Source organism: Pagrus major, chromosome 24 (assembly GCF_040436345.1).
Source record: "Pagrus major chromosome 24, Pma_NU_1.0".
Classification (NCBI taxonomy): Eukaryota; Metazoa; Chordata; class Actinopteri; order Spariformes; family Sparidae; genus Pagrus; species Pagrus major.
In genome coordinates this window covers 11,462,829-11,483,625 of record NC_133238.1, presented here as the reverse complement: position 1 = coordinate 11,483,625, position 20,797 = coordinate 11,462,829, and the positions used below count along the sequence as shown (strand labels likewise).

The 20,797-nt window shown below is 38.2% G+C and overlaps 3 protein-coding genes across 3 annotated transcripts; 2 read left to right on the top strand and 1 right to left on the bottom strand.

Annotated features, from left to right (window-relative positions):
* Positions 1–2,586: 2,586 nt before the first annotated feature.
* Positions 2,587–4,499, bottom strand: LOC140992452 (gap junction beta-2 protein-like). Its single transcript, XM_073462749.1, has 5 exons — positions 4,329–4,499; positions 4,007–4,159; positions 3,172–3,320; positions 2,880–3,086; positions 2,587–2,683 (listed from the first exon to the last, which is right to left on the bottom strand). Exons 1-5 carry the CDS (start codon positions 4,497–4,499, stop codon positions 2,587–2,589), a joined length of 777 nt encoding a protein of 258 aa, XP_073318850.1.
* Positions 4,500–15,279: 10,780 nt separating this feature from the next.
* Positions 15,280–17,331, top strand: sap18 (Sin3A-associated protein). The gene is made up of 4 exons (XM_073462355.1): positions 15,280–15,440; positions 16,542–16,651; positions 16,795–16,917; positions 17,014–17,331. Exons 1-4 carry the CDS (start codon positions 15,369–15,371, stop codon positions 17,165–17,167), a joined length of 459 nt encoding a protein of 152 aa, XP_073318456.1. The 5' UTR covers positions 15,280–15,368; the 3' UTR covers positions 17,168–17,331.
* A 483-nt stretch (positions 17,332–17,814) lies between these two features.
* On the top strand, positions 17,815–20,741 carry rtraf (RNA transcription, translation and transport factor). Its single transcript, XM_073462476.1, has 8 exons — positions 17,815–17,962; positions 18,577–18,701; positions 18,828–18,927; positions 19,237–19,311; positions 19,410–19,498; positions 19,691–19,759; positions 19,883–19,931; positions 20,117–20,741. The coding sequence occupies exons 1-8, from the start codon at positions 17,902–17,904 to the stop codon at positions 20,269–20,271; spliced, it is 723 nt and encodes a 240-aa protein (XP_073318577.1). The 5' UTR covers positions 17,815–17,901; the 3' UTR covers positions 20,272–20,741.
* The last annotated feature ends 56 nt before the right edge of the window (positions 20,742–20,797 follow it).

Here is a 20,797-nt window from a genome sequence, read left to right as displayed (position 1 = left end):
AGAATTACAGAGAGAGAGGGTGAGAGAGGGAGAGAGAGAGAGGGAGAGAGAGAGTAAAAAAGACGCGAGGCTAGTCTAGTCTAAAAAAAAAAAAGAGGGGGGGTGCGCGTGTGGAACCTGTCCCGCGAAGGCGAAGCGCAGCGGCTGCGTCCCGCGTGGCCAAGGCCATCCGCCACTGTCACACAGTGGTGTCCCCGTGCATGGGGCGCACGAGGGGGGTGGCGGAGGGGGACGTGCCTGGAGGCGCGCGCGCGTATGTGAATGTGAATGTGTGGTACAGGGGCAGGGGCCGACCCCAGCACTGACATTTAAAACTGTTTAAAACAAAGTTAAAGAAGAACAAACGTGTTTGTTGTGTTTATTTCACAGTTGTAGTTGTATTTCCACTGTTTAAAACGTGTACTGGTGTTCATATCTGTTGTTCTCCTGTCTTAGTAGCCCAGCTGTAACTCCTACTGGGAGCAATCTGAGAGATATTCAGCCTAAAGCTGTGCGCTGAAAATCAGGAAAAATAAATAACAACAACAAAAACTGACATTAAAGGAGCGCTGTGTTGTTTTAGAGAAGAAATCCAATCTCTGAAATTTGATAGTTACAATATTAATGAGTGATAATACAAACTCAAATATTTATTGTTTCCATAAGTGAATAAACAAGCTGTTCTCAGAGGAAAATAAGGTCCCAGAACACTGTTTGAAGAACACACATATAAACAAAGTAAAACGGTATGAAGTTGTGTTGTCCTTTAAGTTAACTTATTCAGCTTGTTCAGTCATGAAAACAAAGAGAGTTTATTTAGTTTGTTTAGGAATAAAAAACAAATCAGTTTATCTTCTGATAACAATGTCTTCCTCAAAACTACATATTGCTCCTTTAAAAGAAATACAAATGACAATAAAAGCCTGCATACTATTTAAGTTAGCATGTCCTGCAGATACTTTCAAAGATACTTTTTAAAAAGTTGTGTCGGCTCATAGCTCCACATATTTTGAATTTATAAAAGGTAGCCGTTGCCTTGCTTTATAGCAGGCCGAGCGATTTGAACAACTATTTCACCGTGGCCGCTCGTTATAGGATGACATCACCTCCTGATCAGACATTTCTGTTGTAACTTTGTTTTGTCTGTCCCTCAGAGGAGGGGTGGACGACCCACAACTGTCAGAGGTGCTGCAGTGGCTGCTGGTCACCAGCAGAGGTCACCAGAGATCAATACAGTAGATCACATCTGCTCCAGTTCCTTTTTTCCCCTAATTTTTCTACTGTAGGAACAGTTAAACTTTTTTCCCTTTTTTTCATGACTTACCATCAGAGTTTAAAATACAACATCAGCAGTAAGGATCTGTAGATTACAGATACTGTGAGAAAGAACAAAAGCATAATTCCCTGATGGAAATCAGTGTCATCAATGCTCCAGCCTCATCCTTTAGCTGATACATGTATAAAATAAATATATATATATATGATTTATATCTATGTTGACACATCCTATAGGCCAATACCCTTTTACATCACTACGTCACCTTGTCCTGAAAAAAAAAAAACCCTCCAGGCATCTTCTGGTTCTCCAGTAACTTATCCGCTGACTGTGCCGCTTTGCAGGCATCAGCCAAAAATCTTCTGTAGTGTATGACTTAGTTGAAGTTTCATCCAGAACTGGGGTTTAATAATCTACAATATATTGTTGTTTTAAAGGAGCAGTATGTAGGATTCAGTGGCATCTAGTGTTGTGGTTGCAGATTGCATTAAAAGAAAAAAAAAAACCTTGTCTCACCCTCTCGTACGTTTGCCACTAAAACTGTGAAAGACACAAAGGACCCCTCTAGAGTCAGGGTCTGGTTTGTCCACTATGGGCTACTATAGAAGCATGGCAGTGCAACATGGCGGACTCCGCCATTCTAGGCTCATTGTAAGGTAACAAAAACACAAAAACTAATAACAATAGACTAATTAAATTAAATATATAATGACTATAATCAATTTCTGCCATTGTATACTCCCAAATACCACTTAATTCTACACACTGGACCTTTAAGTTGAAAGTTAAGTCAACTTTGAATGCATCACTCATGCCTCACTGCCAAAGTGTGACGACATTTTATACATTAGACGACATTTGATTCGTTTTCATTTGTGTGATGCACCTGATGATATGCAAAAAATAATCCTTACGTAATGTTGGTTTCATTTTCCAAGACCAGAGCAACTTAAATCATGAGACTAACACACAGTTAAGATAAGATGAAACTTTATTTGTGGACATAAAGTGAGAAACGGTGAGAGCATTTGTATTCAATGCGCTGTTATTCAATGAATCCATTAAAAACAGAAACAGTTTTCTGTGTGTGTGTGTGTGTGTTTGTCTAAAGTTAAAATCATAAACTTTGTACAGTTTTGAGTTGTCGACACTGATTCCATCCTCTCCACCCACTGAATGTTACATTTTAAGACCTCAGGCATCATAGAAAATGTTCAGTCGTATTTACACATGTTTTGGGTCATTCTTTGTAATTACGCAGCTTTTTAAAGTGTTTCAAGTCTTTGGAAAGTCTTTCTTCTTCATGTATCATCCACTGTGTTGCTGCTCCCTCAGGCTGAGACGAGTAATTTCTGGTTTGTCTTGTTCTGCGTCCTTTCTCTGCTGGATTTTCGGCATGTTTTCCTCTCCTTCTGACCACAGAGACGCCTGAAAAAGAAAATACACGTGGATTTAAAGACTGTCTGCATTTTGATAATCCAGATGACGGACAGTTGTATGACTCAAACACATGTGGAATACACAACCAGTAGTTTAAACATTGCTAAAACAACAATTGCTGGAATAATTAATAAATTAATCAGTTGATTAATCACCTGACAGTCTGACTGATTAATACCTCTACCTAGTGACAGCCTTGGCGACAAGATACGCCAGCTCGGCCATGTTAAGGACCATGCAGATGGAAGAGGCAGTGGCCATGAAAACAGTGAAGATGGTTTTCTCGGTGGGCCGTGAGATGAAACAGTCCACCAGGTTGGGACACGGCCACTGGTCACACTGCACCAGCCGTGGCATCTGGAAACCATCGTATACCACGTAGAGGGCATACCTGGAGACACAGATAGATGCTGTATGGAGACAGGCAACATGGTATGAATATGTACAAAACCAGCAATGTGGTGAACAGGTCTTACATGAAGCCTCCTTCAAACAGCAGCCTGAACACCAGGCTGCAGGCGTACGTCCACCAGAGGGCACCAGCTATTGGGAGTCTCCGTTTCTTCAGAGTCTCCAGCTCTTCATCCTGGCCTCTGTTGCTGAGGAAACCAGCTCTACCAGAACCCTGTCACACAGGACGACGGGTCATGAACAAAACCAGACAAGAGGCGACACTGTCAAGTCATGCCATTACATGATTTGTGAATGCAGTGCAGGAGAAGAGAGGACATAACGTCACAAGATGAGGCAAGAGATGACAACAGATAAAATAAGACAAGTCAAGACCCGAAATGATGTGACATAGCAAGATAAAACAAGAAGAGAAATGGCCAGGAAGGACATGATATGACATTTCCTGCTGAAAATGCAGTGCGAATGCTGGAATTCCTGATAATAAGATAAGAAAATAAGATAAGAAAAAATGTGACTTGACAAGATAAAAGAAAATAAGACATGTCGTGGAATGACAGATGAAATAAAACATGATAAGACATGAAACATGATGTGATTAAACAAGACGTGACTTGACAAGATAAAAAACAAAACAGGATAAGTTACGATCAATCACAACATGACGAAACAAGAGAAGCGAAGACGTGATAAAATAAGACATGACAAAACAAGATTAGTCAAGAAAAGACATGAAGCATTAAGATATAAAGTGAGACATAATATGACACGACAACATAAAACAGGGTAAAACGTGCAGAAAATACATGACAGAACAAGACAAGTCATCACATCACATGAAATAAGACCATCTTGTTTCTCTGCCATGAGGACAACAGACAAATCAAACAGCACACACACCTGTAGGAGCCTCTTCTTATCTCTATGGTTACGATAGGTCACATACATCGCAACCAGCAGCGTTGGTGTGGAGACAAAGACAAGTTGGAGACACCAGAGACGGATGTGGGACACGGGGAAGAACTGATCATAGCAGACGTTTTCACAGCCAGGCTGAAAGACAGAGACGGACACAGAGATTGTTACGACACTGGAAATGTAAGTGTGGTGCTGCAAAATCTACTGGATCCACAGGGAGTCACACAGGTAAAAGACACCTTGATGACATGACATCACATATATGAGACATGAAAACAGATATATCACTGGCTGGGCACCCTACCTGCAGTGTGTTACAGGTGAAGTCAGACTGTTCGTCCCCCCAGACGCTCTCAGCAGCAACAACTAGCACCATGACCCGAAAGATAAACAGCACCGAGAGCCAGATTTTACCCAAGCTGGTGGAGTGGCGGTTTGCCCCGACTAGCTGAGTGTACAGAGCGGGCCAAGACATCCTGAGGACACAGTCACAAACATGAGAACACACACGAGAGAGGATGAGAGCGACCGTCAGTATGAAAGCTGTGTTTTTGTACCAGGTTCGGCTGCTTCCTCTGAACTCCTCATCTGATGGAAATTGAGAAGGAAGGCAGTGGCAACGGATGAAAGCAGAGACAGGCGATGAAACAAAAGAGAAGTTTGAACGAGGAAGAGGATGAAAAGGAATGAAAGTGAGAGGAGGAGGAGAGAAGGCCCAGCGCCAGCATTCATGTGAACTGATGAACCTCTCTGCCCACTGTGGACTGTACTGAACTAAGCCCACTCGACTAAAAAACACACTGAACGCACTGTACAAACCCACTACTACAGTCACCATTCACACCCAACCATTGATCGATTTATCGATTATTTAATTGATATGTACTGATATATCTATTACATGTATATATTAATTAAGATCAATTAATTCCAGTTATAATGCTTCCTTAAAAGTAAAAAAGTACAAGTTATGATCATAATATTTTTTTTATTTTCCAAAAGTGATTTATTCTTTTCATTTCAAGAAATCAAGAGGCTGAAAACTTTTCTCACCTTGTGTCTGGAGAGTCAGGTAGTTTGCAGGAAAATAGTCCACATGGTCCTTTCCAGCATGAAAACAAACAGCATCAGCTCACGGTCACATCAGTATATACTGTAGTACACTATGATAAAAATCTAATTAAATTAAATTAAATTAGATGGGATCTGAATCTAATATCCTGATCAAAACACAAACCTGCAGCTCCTGATTCCTTTGCATGCAAGAAAAGATGCGCCACCAGTGTCAAGTCAGCCACAACATTATGAGATGGCTTCCTGTGATGACTTTCAGAATAAAACTAAAAATATTTTATTTTGGAGGAAGATGCCACACAAATATGACAAAAAGCAGAAATGGGGATAATGTTTAAGGAGAAATGAAGCAAGGAGAAAAAAACTGTGAAGTGATTTTGATTTAATTTGAAATGTCACCACTACATACTGTGTTTGTCACTCTGTGTGGATGTACAGAATACTGATGAGACTGTTTTTGTGAGAGTACTTGATGAAAGAAGTGGAAAATCATTCAATTAAAAACCCAAAAACCCATCTTTTAATTATGCCATGGTACCAATATTAATTCCACATTAAATATATTTACAAATGTTACACACACCAACTTTAATCAGCGGAGATTAAAAGGTCACCATCTGTTCTTACAGGCTGCCCATGAGGTGAGGAGGTCAGGGGTTTGAAAGAGCAAACTGTAGTGAAAAGGTGTGTGTGTGTGTGTGTGTGTGTGTGTGTGTGTGTGTGTGTGTGTGTGTGTGTGTGTGTGTGTGTGTGTGTGTGTGTGTGTATCTGTGTGTGTGTGTGTGAATCCTCTGTGACTGTAACAGGACACAGGTAGAGACTTTTCAGATCCAAAGCATCACTTGGCAGCGGTCGGCCTGCAGGACAGTGCAGCTCTGTGTGCTGCTAATGACTGTGACCGATGAGCTTTCCACACTGTTTGTTGAAGAGTGGGAGCAAAAACCAACTTCCTCTGTTTACACTGTGGATGCTCACGGTGAAAGTGAAATGAAACCTTTAGAAAAAGCTGTGACATATTCCGCCTGAGCTACAGAAATGAAAAATATTAAGAATCGTTTTTAATGATTATCGTTTTGATTACAAATGTCATGAAGTAAGAGTGGTTTTTGGTGGTTTGTACACTCTGCATGTAACATGACCGTACAGAATGACAGCAGTGATCTCCAGGGACAGGAAACGTCCTGGGTTGACCCAGAGAGGGCGTTAGTGATTCTAATGGAGTCATTAGGGGAATAACAGCGACACTTATTCCTGATGCATATCAATGAATGGATATCAGTGTCAGGACTGGACTCAAAGAGCCACTGTTCGATCTGTCAGTCAGGACCAGGCTTAAAAAAACAAAAACAAAAAAAAAGGGGGGGGAAAGGGAAAGGCTGGCGGATTGTTTCAAGCTGTCCATTCTGATGCGAGGTGGTGGTGGTGGTGGTGGTGAGGATGGGGTGGGGATGCTGGGTCACACAAAGTGAATGAGTAGGGAGAAAGAGAGAGAGAGAGGTAAAATAGAGCTGATTGTTAGAGTAGCTCCTGATCAGCCAGCCAGCAGGAGAACAGAGGGAGCCAGTGTCAGGATACACACACAACCACACACTGTACAGACACACACTGTACAACACTCACATGCATGTTACCGTCGACACACACACTGTAATGAGTGAGGGGGAAGAGCAGCATGTGACTGAATAGCAGGTCTCGGTTCTGTAGGTGGACTTGGCTGACTGGTCCTGGATCAGCCCCTCTATTCAGATTTCTTTGGTGCTTTACAGTATCGTCTCATTGCTGGGATGTTTCTGCACTGTACTTTGTGATGAAGCTGTGCTGTACCATATTTAAAGGGAGGAGCATTTTAAAAGGATTAAAAGGAAATAAATTAAAATGCATGGGAAAGTGCCATCCACCAGACATCATGCAGTAAAATCACAACTGCAAGCAAAATATGTTGATCTTCAATCGCTTTTTAAAGGATTTAGTCGCTTAAAGTGTGACTTTATGTCTCCATGATACTGAGGTGGCTTATTTATTTATTTATTTATCAGTTTTGTCCCATGTAAAACAAAGGCTGTGGATGAAGTAATAATTGTAATTTCTTTTCAATTAATAATCTAAATCAATTACTGTGCAGCATTTCAAACGATGCATACTCTATAGTAAGTAGAAATACTACTTAATGTAGAAATACACAGCACACATCAGAAATACATAGTAGAAATACACAGCACACAGTAGAAATACACAGTAGAATTACACAGTAGAAATACACAATAGAAATACAGAGCACACAGTAGAAAAATACAGTAGAAATACACAGCACACATCAGACATACATAGTAGAAATACACAGCACACAGTAGAAATACACAGTAGAAATACACAGCACACAGTAGAAATACACAACACACATCAGAAATACATAGTAGGAATACACAGAACACAGTAGAAATACACAGTAGAAATACACAGCACACTGTGGAAATACACAGCACACATCAGAAATACAAGGTAGAAATACACAGCACACAGTAGAAATACACAGCACACATCAGAAATACACAGTAGAAATACACAGCACACATCAGAAATACACAGGAGAAATACACAGCACACAGTAGAAAAACACAGTACACAGTAGAAATACACAGCACACATCAGAAATACACAGGAGAAATACACAGCACACAGTAGAAAAACACAGTACACAGTAGAAATACACAGCACACAGTAGAAATACACAACACAGTAGAAATACACAGTTGAAATACACAGCACACAGTAGAAATACAAGGTAGAAATACACAGCACACAGTAGAAATACACAACACAGTAGAAATACACAGTTAGAATACACAGCACACAGTAGAAATACAAGGTAGAAATACACAGCACACAGTAGAAATACACAGCACACATCAGAAATACACAGTAGAAATACACAGCACACATCAGAAATACACAGGAGAAATACACAGCACACAGTAGAAATACACAGTAGAAATACACAGTACACAGTAGAAATACACAGCACACAGTAGAAATACACAGTAGAAATACACAACACAGTAGAAATACACAGTTGAAATAAACAGCACACAGTAGAAATACAAAGCACACAGTAGAAATACACAGTAGAAATACACAGCTGAAATACACAGTAGAATTACACAGTAGAAATACACAGTAGAAATACACAGCACAGAGTAGAAATACACAGCACACAGTAGAAATACACAGTAGAAATACACATCAAAAATACACAGTAGAAATACACAGCACACAGTAGAAATACACAGTAGAAATACACAGCTGAAATACACAGTAGAATTACACAGTAGAAATACACAGTAGAAATACACAGCACAGAGTAGAAATACACAGCACACAGTAGAAATACACAGTAGAAATACACATCAAAAATACACAGTAGAAATACACAGCACACAATAGAAATACACAGTAGGAATATACAACACACAGTAGAAATACACAGTTGAAATACACAGCACACAGTAGAAATACACAGTTGAAATACACAGTAGAAATGCACAGTAGAAATACAAAGCACACAGTTGAAATACACAGCACACAGTAGAAATACACAGTTGAAATACACAGTAGAAATGCACAGTAGAAATACAAAGCACACAGTAGAAATACACAGCACACAGTAGAAATACACAGCTGAAATACACAGTAGAATTACACAAAACACAGTAGAATTAAACAGTAGAAATACACAGCACACAGTAGAAATACACAGTAGAAATACAAAGCACACAGTAGAAATACACAGCACACAGTAGAAATACACAGTAGAAATACACAGTAGAAATACACATCAGAAATACACAATAGAAATACACAGCACACTGTAGAAATACACAGTAGAAATACACAGCACACAGTAGAAATACACAATAGAAATACACAGCACATAGTAGAAATACACAGTAGAAATACACAGCACACAGTAGAAATACACATCAGAAATACACAGCACACTGTAGAAATACACAGTAGAAATACACATCAGAAATACACAATAGAAATACACAGCACACTAGAAATACACAATAGAAATACACAGCACATAGTAGAAATACACAGTAGAAATACACAGCACACAGTAGAAATACACATCAGAAATACACAGTAGAAATACACAGCACACTGTAGAAATACACAGTAGAAATACACATCAGAAATACACAGTAGAAATACACATCAGAAATACACAATAGAAATACACAGCACACTGTAGAAATACACAGTAGAAATACACAGAACACAGTAGAAATACACAGTACACAGTAGAAATACACAACTGAAATACACAGTAGAAATACACAGTAGAAATACATAGTACATATTAGAAATACACTGTAGAAATACACATCAGAAATACACAGTAGAAATACACAGTAAACAGTAGAAATATGCATCAGAAATACACAGTAGAAATACACAATAGAAATACACAGCACACTGTAGAAATACACAGTAGAAATACACAGCACACAGTAGAAATACACAGTACACAGTAGAAATACACAGCTGAAATACACAGTAGAAATACACAGTAGAAATACACAACACAGTAGAAATACACAGTAGAAATACACAGCACACAGTAGAAATACACAGCTGAAATACACAGTAGAATACACAGTAGAATACACAATAGAAATACACAGCACACAGTAGAAATACACAGTAGAAATACACATCAGAAATACACATCAGAAATACACAGTAGAATTACACAGTAGAAATACACAGCACACAGTAGAAATACACAGCTGAAATTTACAGTAGAAATACACAGTAGAAATACACATCAGAAATACACAGTAGAAATACACATCAGAAATACACAATAGAAATACACAGCACACTGTAGAAATACACAGTAGAAATACACAGAACACAGTAGAAATACACAGTAAACAGTAGAAATACACAGCTGAAATACACAGTAGAAATACACACCAGAAATACACAGTAGAAATACACAGTAGAAATACACATCAAAAATACACAGTAGAAATACACAGCACACAATAGAAATACACAGTAGGAATATGCAACACACAGTAGAAATACACAGTTGAAATACACAGCACACAGTAGAAATACACAGTTGAAATACACAGTAGAAATGCACAGTAGAAATACAAAGCACACAGTTGAAATACACAGCACACAGTAGAAATACACAGTTGAAATACACAGTAGAAATGCACAGTAGAAATACAAAGCACACAGTAGAAATACACAGCACACAGTAGAAATACACAGCTGAAATACACAGTAGAATTACACAAAACACAGTAGAATTAAACAGTAGAAATACACAGCACACAGTAGAAATACACAGTAGAAATACAAAGCACACAGTAGAAATACACAGCACACAGTAGAAATACACAGTAGAAATACACAGTAGAAATACACATCAGAAATACACAATAGAAATACACAGCACACTGTAGAAATACACAGTAGAAATACACAGCACACAGTAGAAATACACAATAGAAATACACAGCACATAGTAGAAATACACAGTAGAAATACACAGCACACAGTAGAAATACACATCAGAAATACACAGCACACTGTAGAAATACACAGTAGAAATACACATCAGAAATACACAATAGAAATACACAGCACACTAGAAATACACAATAGAAATACACAGCACATAGTAGAAATACACAGTAGAAATACACAGCACACAGTAGAAATACACATCAGAAATACACAGTAGAAATACACAGCACACTGTAGAAATACACAGTAGAAATACACATCAGAAATACACAGTAGAAATACACATCAGAAATACACAATAGAAATACACAGCACACTGTAGAAATACACAGTAGAAATACACAGAACACAGTAGAAATACACAGTACACAGTAGAAATACACAACTGAAATACACAGTAGAAATACACAGTAGAAATACATAGTACATATTAGAAATACACTGTAGAAATACACATCAGAAATACACAGTAGAAATACACAGTAAACAGTAGAAATATGCATCAGAAATACACAGTAGAAATACACAATAGAAATACACAGCACACTGTAGAAATACACAGTAGAAATACACAGCACACAGTAGAAATACACAGTACACAGTAGAAATACACAGCTGAAATACACAGTAGAAATACACAGTAGAAATACACAACACAGTAGAAATACACAGTTGAAATACACAGCACACAGTAGAAATACACAGCTGAAATACACAGTAGAATACACAGTAGAATACACAATAGAAATACACAGCACACAGTAGAAATACACAGTAGAAATACACATCAGAAATACACATCAGAAATACACAGTAGAATTACACAGTAGAAATACACAGCACACAGTAGAAATACACAGCTGAAATTTACAGTAGAAATACACAGTAGAAATACACATCAGAAATACACAGTAGAAATACACATCAGAAATACACAATAGAAATACACAGCACACTGTAGAAATACACAGTAGAAATACACAGAACACAGTAGAAATACACAGTAAACAGTAGAAATACACAGCTGAAATACACAGTAGAAATACACAGTAGAAATACACACCAGAAATACACAGTAGAAATACATAGTACATATTAGAAATACACAGTAGAAATACACATCAGAAATACACAGTAGAAATACACAGTAAACAGTAGAAATATGCATCAGAAATACACAGTAGAAATACACAATAGAAATACACAGCACACTGTAGAAATACACAGTAGAAATACACAGCACACAGTAGAAATACACAGTACACAGTAGAAATACACAGCTGAAATACACAGTAGAAATACACAGTAGAAATACACAACACAGTAGAAATACACAGTTGAAATACACAGTTGAAATACACAGCACACAGTAGAAATACACAGCTGAAATACACAGTAGAATACACAATACACAGTAGAACACAGTAGAAATACACAGTAGAAATACACATCAGAAATACACATCAGAAATACACATCAGAAATACACAGTAGAATTACACAGTAGAAATACACAGCACACAGTAAAATACACAGTAGAAATACACAGTACATAGTAGAAATACACTGTAGAAATACACATCAGAAATACACAGTAGAAATACACAGTACACAGTAGAAATACACAATAGAAATACACAGCACATAGTAGAAATAAACAGTAGAAATACACAGCACACAGTAGAAATACACATCAGAAATACACAGTAGAAATACACAGCACACAGTAAAATACACAGTAGAAATACACAGTACATAGTAGAAATACACTGTAGAAATACACATCAGAAATACACAGTAGAAATACACAGTACACAGTAGAAATACACAGTAGAAATACACAGCACACAGTAGAAATACACATCAGAAATACACAGTAGAAATACACAGCACACAGTAGAAATACACAGTAGAAATACACAATAGAAATACACAGCACACTAGAAATAATCAGTAGAAATACACAGCACACAATAGAAATACACATCAGAAATACACAGTAGAAATACACAGCACACAGTAAAATACACAGTAGAAATACACAGTACATAGTAGAAATACACTGTAGAAATACACATCAGAAATACACAGTAGAAATACACAGTACACAGTAGAAATACACAGTAGAAATACACAATAGAAATACACAGCACATAGTAGAAATAAACAGTAGAAATACACAGCACACAGTAGAAATACACATCAGAAATACACAGTAGAAATACACAGCACACAGTAGAAATACACAGTAGAAATACACAGTAGAAATACACATCAGAAATACACAATAGAAATACACAGCACACTGTAGAAATACACAGTAGAAATACACAGCACACAGTAGAAATACACAATAGAAATACACAGCACATAGTAGAAATACACAGTAGAAATACACAGCACACAGTAGAAATACACATCAGAAATACACAGCACACTTAGAAATACACAGTAGAAATACACATCAGAAATACACAATAGAAATACACAGCACACTAGAAATACACAATAGAAATACACAGCACATAGTAGAAATACACAGTAGAAATACACAGCACACAGTAGAAATACACATCAGAAATACACAGTAGAAATACACAGCACACTGTAGAAATACACAGTAGAAATACACATCAGAAATACACAGTAGAAATACACATCAGAAATACACAATAGAAATACACAGCACACTGTAGAAATACACAGTAGAAATACACAGAACACAGTAGAAATACACAGTACACAGTAGAAATACACAACTGAAATACACAGTAGAAATACACAGTAGAAATACATAGTACATATTAGAAATACACTGTAGAAATACACATCAGAAATACACAGTAGAAATACACAGTAAACAGTAGAAATATGCATCAGAAATACACAGTAGAAATACACAATAGAAATACACAGCACACTGTAGAAATACACAGTAGAAATACACAGCACACAGTAGAAATACACAGTACACAGTAGAAATACACAGCTGAAATACACAGTAGAAATACACAGTAGAAATACACAACACAGTAGAAATACACAGTTGAAATACACAGCACACAGTAGAAATACACAGCTGAAATACACAGTAGAATACACAGTAGAATACACAATAGAAATACACAGCACACAGTAGAAATACACAGTAGAAATACACATCAGAAATACACATCAGAAATACACAGTAGAATTACACAGTAGAAATACACAGCACACAGTAGAAATACACAGCTGAAATTTACAGTAGAAATACACAGTAGAAATACACATCAGAAATACACAGTAGAAATACACATCAGAAATACACAATAGAAATACACAGCACACTGTAGAAATACACAGTAGAAATACACAGAACACAGTAGAAATACACAGTACACAGTAGAAATACACAGCTGAAATACACAGTAGAAATACACAGTAGAAATACACACCAGAAATACACAGTAGAAATACATAGTACATATTAGAAATACACAGTAGAAATACACATCAGAAATACACAGTAGAAATACACAGTAAACAGTAGAAATATGCATCAGAAATACACAGTAGAAATACACATCAGAAATACACAGTAGAAATACACAGTAAACAGTAGAAATATGCATCAGAAATACACAGTAGAAATACACAATAGAAATACACAGCACACTGTAGAAATACACAGTAGAAATACACAGCACACAGTAGAAATACACAGTACACAGTAGAAATACACAGCTGAAATACACAGTAGAAATACACAGTAGAAATACACAACACAGTAGAAATACACAGTTGAAATACACAGTTGAAATACACAGCACACAGTAGAAATACACAGCTGAAATACACAGTAGAATACACAGTAGAATACACAATACACAGTAGAACACAGTAGAAATACACAGTAGAAATACACATCAGAAATACACATCAGAAATACACAGTAGAATTACACAGTAGAAATACACAGCACACAGTAGAAATACACAGCTGAAATTTACAGTAGAAATACACAGTAGAAATACACATCAGAAATACACAGTAGAAATACACAGCACACAGTAGAAATATACAGTTGAAATACACAGCAGAAATACACAGTAGAAATACACAGCACACAGTAGAAATATACTGTTGAAATACACAGCACACAGTAGAAATACACATCAGAAATACACAGTAGAAATACACAGTACACAGTAAAAATACACAATAGAAATACAAATCAGAAATACACAGTAGAAATACACAATAGAAATACACAGCACACAGTAGAAATACACATCAGAAATACACATTTAGAAATACACAGTACACCGTAGAAATACACAGTAGAAATACACAGTACACAGTAGAAATACAGTGATTGATATTGATATTACTACTATTATCATTATTATTATTATTATTATTATTATTATTATTATTATTACTATCATTATTATTATTTTTGCATATTCTGAACTTTGAATGGGAGCAGCTGTAACACAAACAATTCCCCCTAGGGATAATAAAGTATTTCTGATTCTGATTCTGATTCTGATTCTGATACTCTCTCCTAACCAGCAGGGGGCGACACTGACGTCACTGGCTGCTAAATTCAGCCGCTTAAACTTCACCGGAAACGGAAACAGCCCCGGTCTCATTCGTTGCTACAGCAGCTCGAGAAATATCGAAGCAAGGTGGCAGAAAAATACTCAACTGGGTCCATATATCGGTGAAAAATAAAAATGGCCCTCGAGTCGCGGATTACACAGGAAGAAATCAAGAAGGAGCCAGAGAAGCCCATTGACCGAGAGAAGGTGAGGTTGTTTACCTTATGAGCTCGAGCGTAAGCTAGCTCCGTTCTGCTAGCCTAAATGCTAACGTAACAGTGAGGAGACCGGATGATTTATGAGGTGGACAAACTCCAAAACACTGAGAACATAGTTAGAAAGCCATTTCTTTTAGTTTTTCAAGTTGCGTGATGCTCTACATAAGAAGTTAATGTATATGAAAGGAAATTGATTGGGTAAGTTAGCAACTTCTGCAGCGTGCTAGCTTGCAAGCTAATGCCACCATAGATACTAATGGATGTGTATTCGTCACCAATAAAAAGATAAAGACGTCTTGTAGATTATGTTGCTTGACTTCAGACTTTGGTATTAATGTTTGACCAAATGTTTGCCTCGTGGACTGGGGAAAATGTCATTAAAACATTGTGTTTGATGAAATTTTAATGTTTTAATGCTCAACCAACACCCAGTTTAGCAATATAAATCACTCTAGACAGCTTAGTAGTTGGACAAATGCTTCTTCTTTGCGTTTTGCACCCCATAATTCCAGTGGCACAGGTCAGGTATTTCAGGTGTTTCTAACATTATGGCCACCTCCATTCATTTGGGGTGGACGAAGCATTAACAAAGCAACATAATAAAGTGTGATAGCTAGGTGGATGTTATAGCCACACATGCAGATATTTCAGTAATACATGAAATGGTGATATCATGACCATCAAATAAGCTCCAACACCTTTAATGATAATAATAGCATTGTTAGTCTCTACTGTACAGTGTATTGGAACGAAAAATGTCGAGTTGTAGTCACTCGAAGTGACCACTAGAGGGCAGTGACGGTCCGAAACTCCACCACTGTGAAAGGAGACGCAATAGATTACCTTATCCTTCAGAGCAAACTTTCAGAATACATAAATATGTACCCTGAGTATGAGTGTAATGGGTTCACATCCAGGAGGTCATGGTGATTATTTCAACACCGCATTCATGTTGACCACAAACAAGGAGTACATCAACAGCAGTCTATTACATTTTATAACTTCTTTAAAGTGTGATTGTATTTTGTGTTGCACAGTCAGCCATTCTGCACACTTTACTTTGTCTAATACTCTTGTGTAATGCTTCCAGACCTGCCCCCTTCTGCTGCGAGTGTTCACCACCAACAGTGGCAGACACCACCGACCAGATGAGTTTGCCCGTGGCAACGTTCCCTCTAGCGAACTGCAAATATACACATGGTAAGAACAAGTACATCTTAGTGTATTTCTCCGTTGTTGTATGTGTCAAAGGAGCATTTGCCGGAGATTGCAGTTGAGTTTGTAAGACGCCTCATTCAGTTAGTGTTTGGAGCAGGTGTCTGATTCTGTGAGCTCTTTTTAAGGATGGATGCTACACTGAAGGAGCTGACCAGCCTGGTGAAGGAAGTTTATCCAGAGGCTCGGAAAAAGGGGACCCACTTCAGTTTTAACATTGTTTACCCTGATCCCAGAGGGAAAGTGTACAGGTTGGTATCACTCCAGAAGGAGCAGTCCACTTGCTAACTGGTGTGGTGAATTTGAGCACACTGTATATTGAAATATGTTCCTGTCCTCCCTCTCAGGTTGAAGGATATTGGCAGTACTGTGTCTGGCAGGAAGGGCACGGATGACTCCATGACGTTGCAGTCTCAGCGCTTCCAGATTGGAGATTATCTGGATATAGCTATCACACCGCCCAACAGAGCCCCACCCCTTACACGCATGAGGCCCTTCTGAACTTGCACATGCATTAACACACATACCGACATGCATACATAAACCCACACACATCAACCTGAAGAGTTTTTTTCTTTTTTTCTTTTTGCCTTTGCATCGTCTTGGATGGTTTTTGCCTCGTTTTCTAAAATGTTTCGTGTAATAAAGTTGTCATTTTCAACAAACCTTCTGCCTTTTTCTGTGTCACATACTGTGAGAAGGTATCGGGAATTAAATGTTAAATTTGTGGATGTTTTTAGCACGGGAAGTTGTATTATGTAGACACCCACCATTTTATCTGACAAGGTGTCCCAATCCCATATCTATTTGGAGTCAAAATGCTTAGTGGCCTCTCGGTGTGGTTTCATATTAATGGAAACAACTAATGCAGTAGACTTTTAATTACGCTTGACTTCCAAAACTGAAATGACCTAAATGCAACTCAAAAATGCTGGAGTTTTGCGCATAAGAAAATATTCTAAATCAAAGTCTGTGCTTTTGAGTACTTGGAGAACAGAACACAGCTGATATGTTGCAAAATATCATAGGGTAAAGGCCAGATCTCAAAAAATGCTGTACAGACAGTTTAGGTGGTCAGTAAGGATAGTTTTATTTTGATAGTATAAACAGGAAATCGTAGACTCTCCGGCAGCGCATGCGCAATACAACATACTGACAGCTAGCAGAATACACAGCCAAGTTAGCATACTGTTAGCTGCAGATTGCGGTGATTTATACACAAAACAGACGTAGAAATGTTTCGGAGAAAACTGACAGCATTAGATTATCACAACCCCGATGCATTTGACTGCACAGGTGAGAAAAAACTCTTCAAAGACCGCTTGACGTTGGTTAACTGAGTTAAACGTGGAGCCGGCTAACGTGTATGCGTGTAGAATGTCACTGGAGACAACGACATACCAAACTCTGAATAGAAAATAGTCGTTTTATGATACTTTTGGGCTGAAAAACCTATACGTTTGTTAGAATGTAGCACACAACATTGTACAACCTCTTAGTATACTTCACTTTTATTCGGCTTAACTAATTTTAAAATTCAGTATACAGTTGAAAGAAAACGCTCAGTTTTACCCATGAAATTAGTGCCACATCCCAACTTTAAAGCGAGCAATTTAGCAACAATATGAAAAAGGACATTTTATGTGAATATGACCACTCAGATTTTGGGCTTACTGCTAGACTGTAATCTTAATATAACACTGTCAAAGTTGTGCCTTTAGCAGTGCTAGCTACCCATTTGCGTCCTGTGATAACTAGCTATTTAGCAGACATTACTGAGGCTGAGATCTAGTCTCTGATTTATCCAGCTGCTTCTTATTTACGACGCTAAATTACAACATGTAGCTGCTGAGATGTTGCCATTTGTCCATTGATTTGCTGATGTGTCTCTGTCTGTCCTCTCTGCCCAGATGAGACCCAATTTAGGAACTGCGTTGTGTGGCTGGAGGACCAGAAGATTAGACATTATAAAATTGAGGACAGAGGAAACCTGAGGAACATCCCCAGCTCAGACTGGCCCAAAGCCTACCAGAAGGTGAGACCAGACCACCATCATACTGCCAGTCATTGAGAAATCTGGACCTTACAGAAAACACCACCTTAAAGCTGAATGAATGGGTGTACACGTATATGTGTTTGAGTGTCCTTTTCCTGTGTTTAGTACTTGCAGGACGTGAACTGCCCATTTGGAGTTCAGGAGAGGCAGGAGGCGTTGGACTGGTTACTGGGCTTGTCTGTACGATATGAATATGGAGATAATGGTAGGATATCAGTATATTGTTTAAGATGACGTCAGTGAAAGTACAACTCTGGATCAGGTGACTGCTGAGCAAAGCTGATCATCTCTATACAAACAATATGGCTATAATATATGCAATTCGTGCTCTGCCACGATGCTGTAATGCTGATGATGACCAGTAGATGGAGACATTATAAAAGGAATAATGTTTTCTAATGATGCCAACTCACCAGACCACCTTTTACAGGAACAAAAAAGGGTAGAAGTAGAATATTCACATGACATGCTAATATTCAGTGTACATGACGGTGTGTTTTGTGTCTTTCCTCAGTGGACAAGTATAAGAACTGTGAGCCGCTGGCAGCCGCCGGCAGCAAAGCAGCTGACCCTCTCATCCACCTTGATGGTAAGTAGATACACTACTCTGCTCCTCTGCCTATCCTTGCACTTTGATCACTTTGTTTCAGGTGAAAGATTAAATCATCCTTCGTTTGTTTTTTGCAGTTAATTCTCCAGATTTCAAAGCCGGAGTGATGGCTCTGGCCAACATCCTCAAGATACAGCGGCATGACGACTACCTGGTTATGCTCAAGGTGGAACTGAGCTCACACACTCTTTGCTTTAAGATTCTGTACTCGCAGGAACAATTTTGATTTTGTGTCTCAGATTCATGACTCTGGCTCTTTAAACTCCAGATTTATACCTATTTATATCAACAGTATATACTTATTAAATAGAAAATTGTCATATTAATCCGTTTGTCTTTGTCTTCGTGCTGCTGTCAGGCCATTCGTATTCTGATCCAGGAGAGACTTTCTCAAGAAGCCATTGCTAAAACCAGCCAGAATAAAGAGGTACTGTACACTGAAGATGCACATATTTTGTATCAGACTTGAATGCTTTGTTTCCACTGCATAGTGTGGCTCAGCTCTACTCTACTCACTTGTGACACGCACTGTATATGTGCTTATTTCCAGGGTATCCCAGTAGCTTTAGACAAGCACATCTTGGGTTTCGACACTGGAGGTGAGTGCTGCTTTTTATTATATAGAAGTACAGGTAGTGCAAAATGATGTCAGAGTATTTGTTTGGATTTTTTAAAAGAAGTTGATGTCAGTTAGAGGTCCCCAACCTTTTAGGACATGTGAAGCATAAACACATGTATCCAATAAAATTTCATGGACCAAAAAGTAAAATACATTTCCTCTCAGATGCAACTCTGAACGAAGCAGCCCAGATCCTCCGCCTGCTGCACATCGAGGAGCTGAGAGAGCTCCAGACAAAGATCAACGAGGCCATCGTTGCCGTTCAGGCCATCATCGCCGACCCCAAGACAGACCACAGGCTGGGCAAGGTCGGCAGATGAGAGTGAGGATGAAGAGGGACGCTGGAGAAAGGAAGGACGGACTGAACCACGGGGGTTTTAATTTGATTTTGAGAGGAAAAGTCTTTCATCGTTTGAATTGGACATAAATGAGTTTGTATTTTTCCTTTGATGCACGAGATCAGACTGTTTGGATTGGGAATTTTCCTAGAGTTGAGAAAATGCCAAGTCTTCACATGTTGTCTTTCATTTTTGGTATACATGTTTCGATAAATACGCATCAAAACACACGTTGCTATAGTTGCTGAAGAGTTTAAAAACTAATTTCTGGAGAGACTTTGGTTTAAGCCTTTGATAACCTCCAGAAACCACAGAGAAGCTGCCGAAATATTCAAACCGGCGATTATATTTGTGTCTTATGGAGAAAACGTTTTTTGCAGATGGAGGAAAAGCTTATTTTGAAATGGTTTACATAGACGCTGTGTGGGAAAATATAAATACAGCTGAACAGAGTTTGTCTTCTGTGCTTCTTGTGTGGTCGTTGTTTGGTGATAATTACAAAATACGA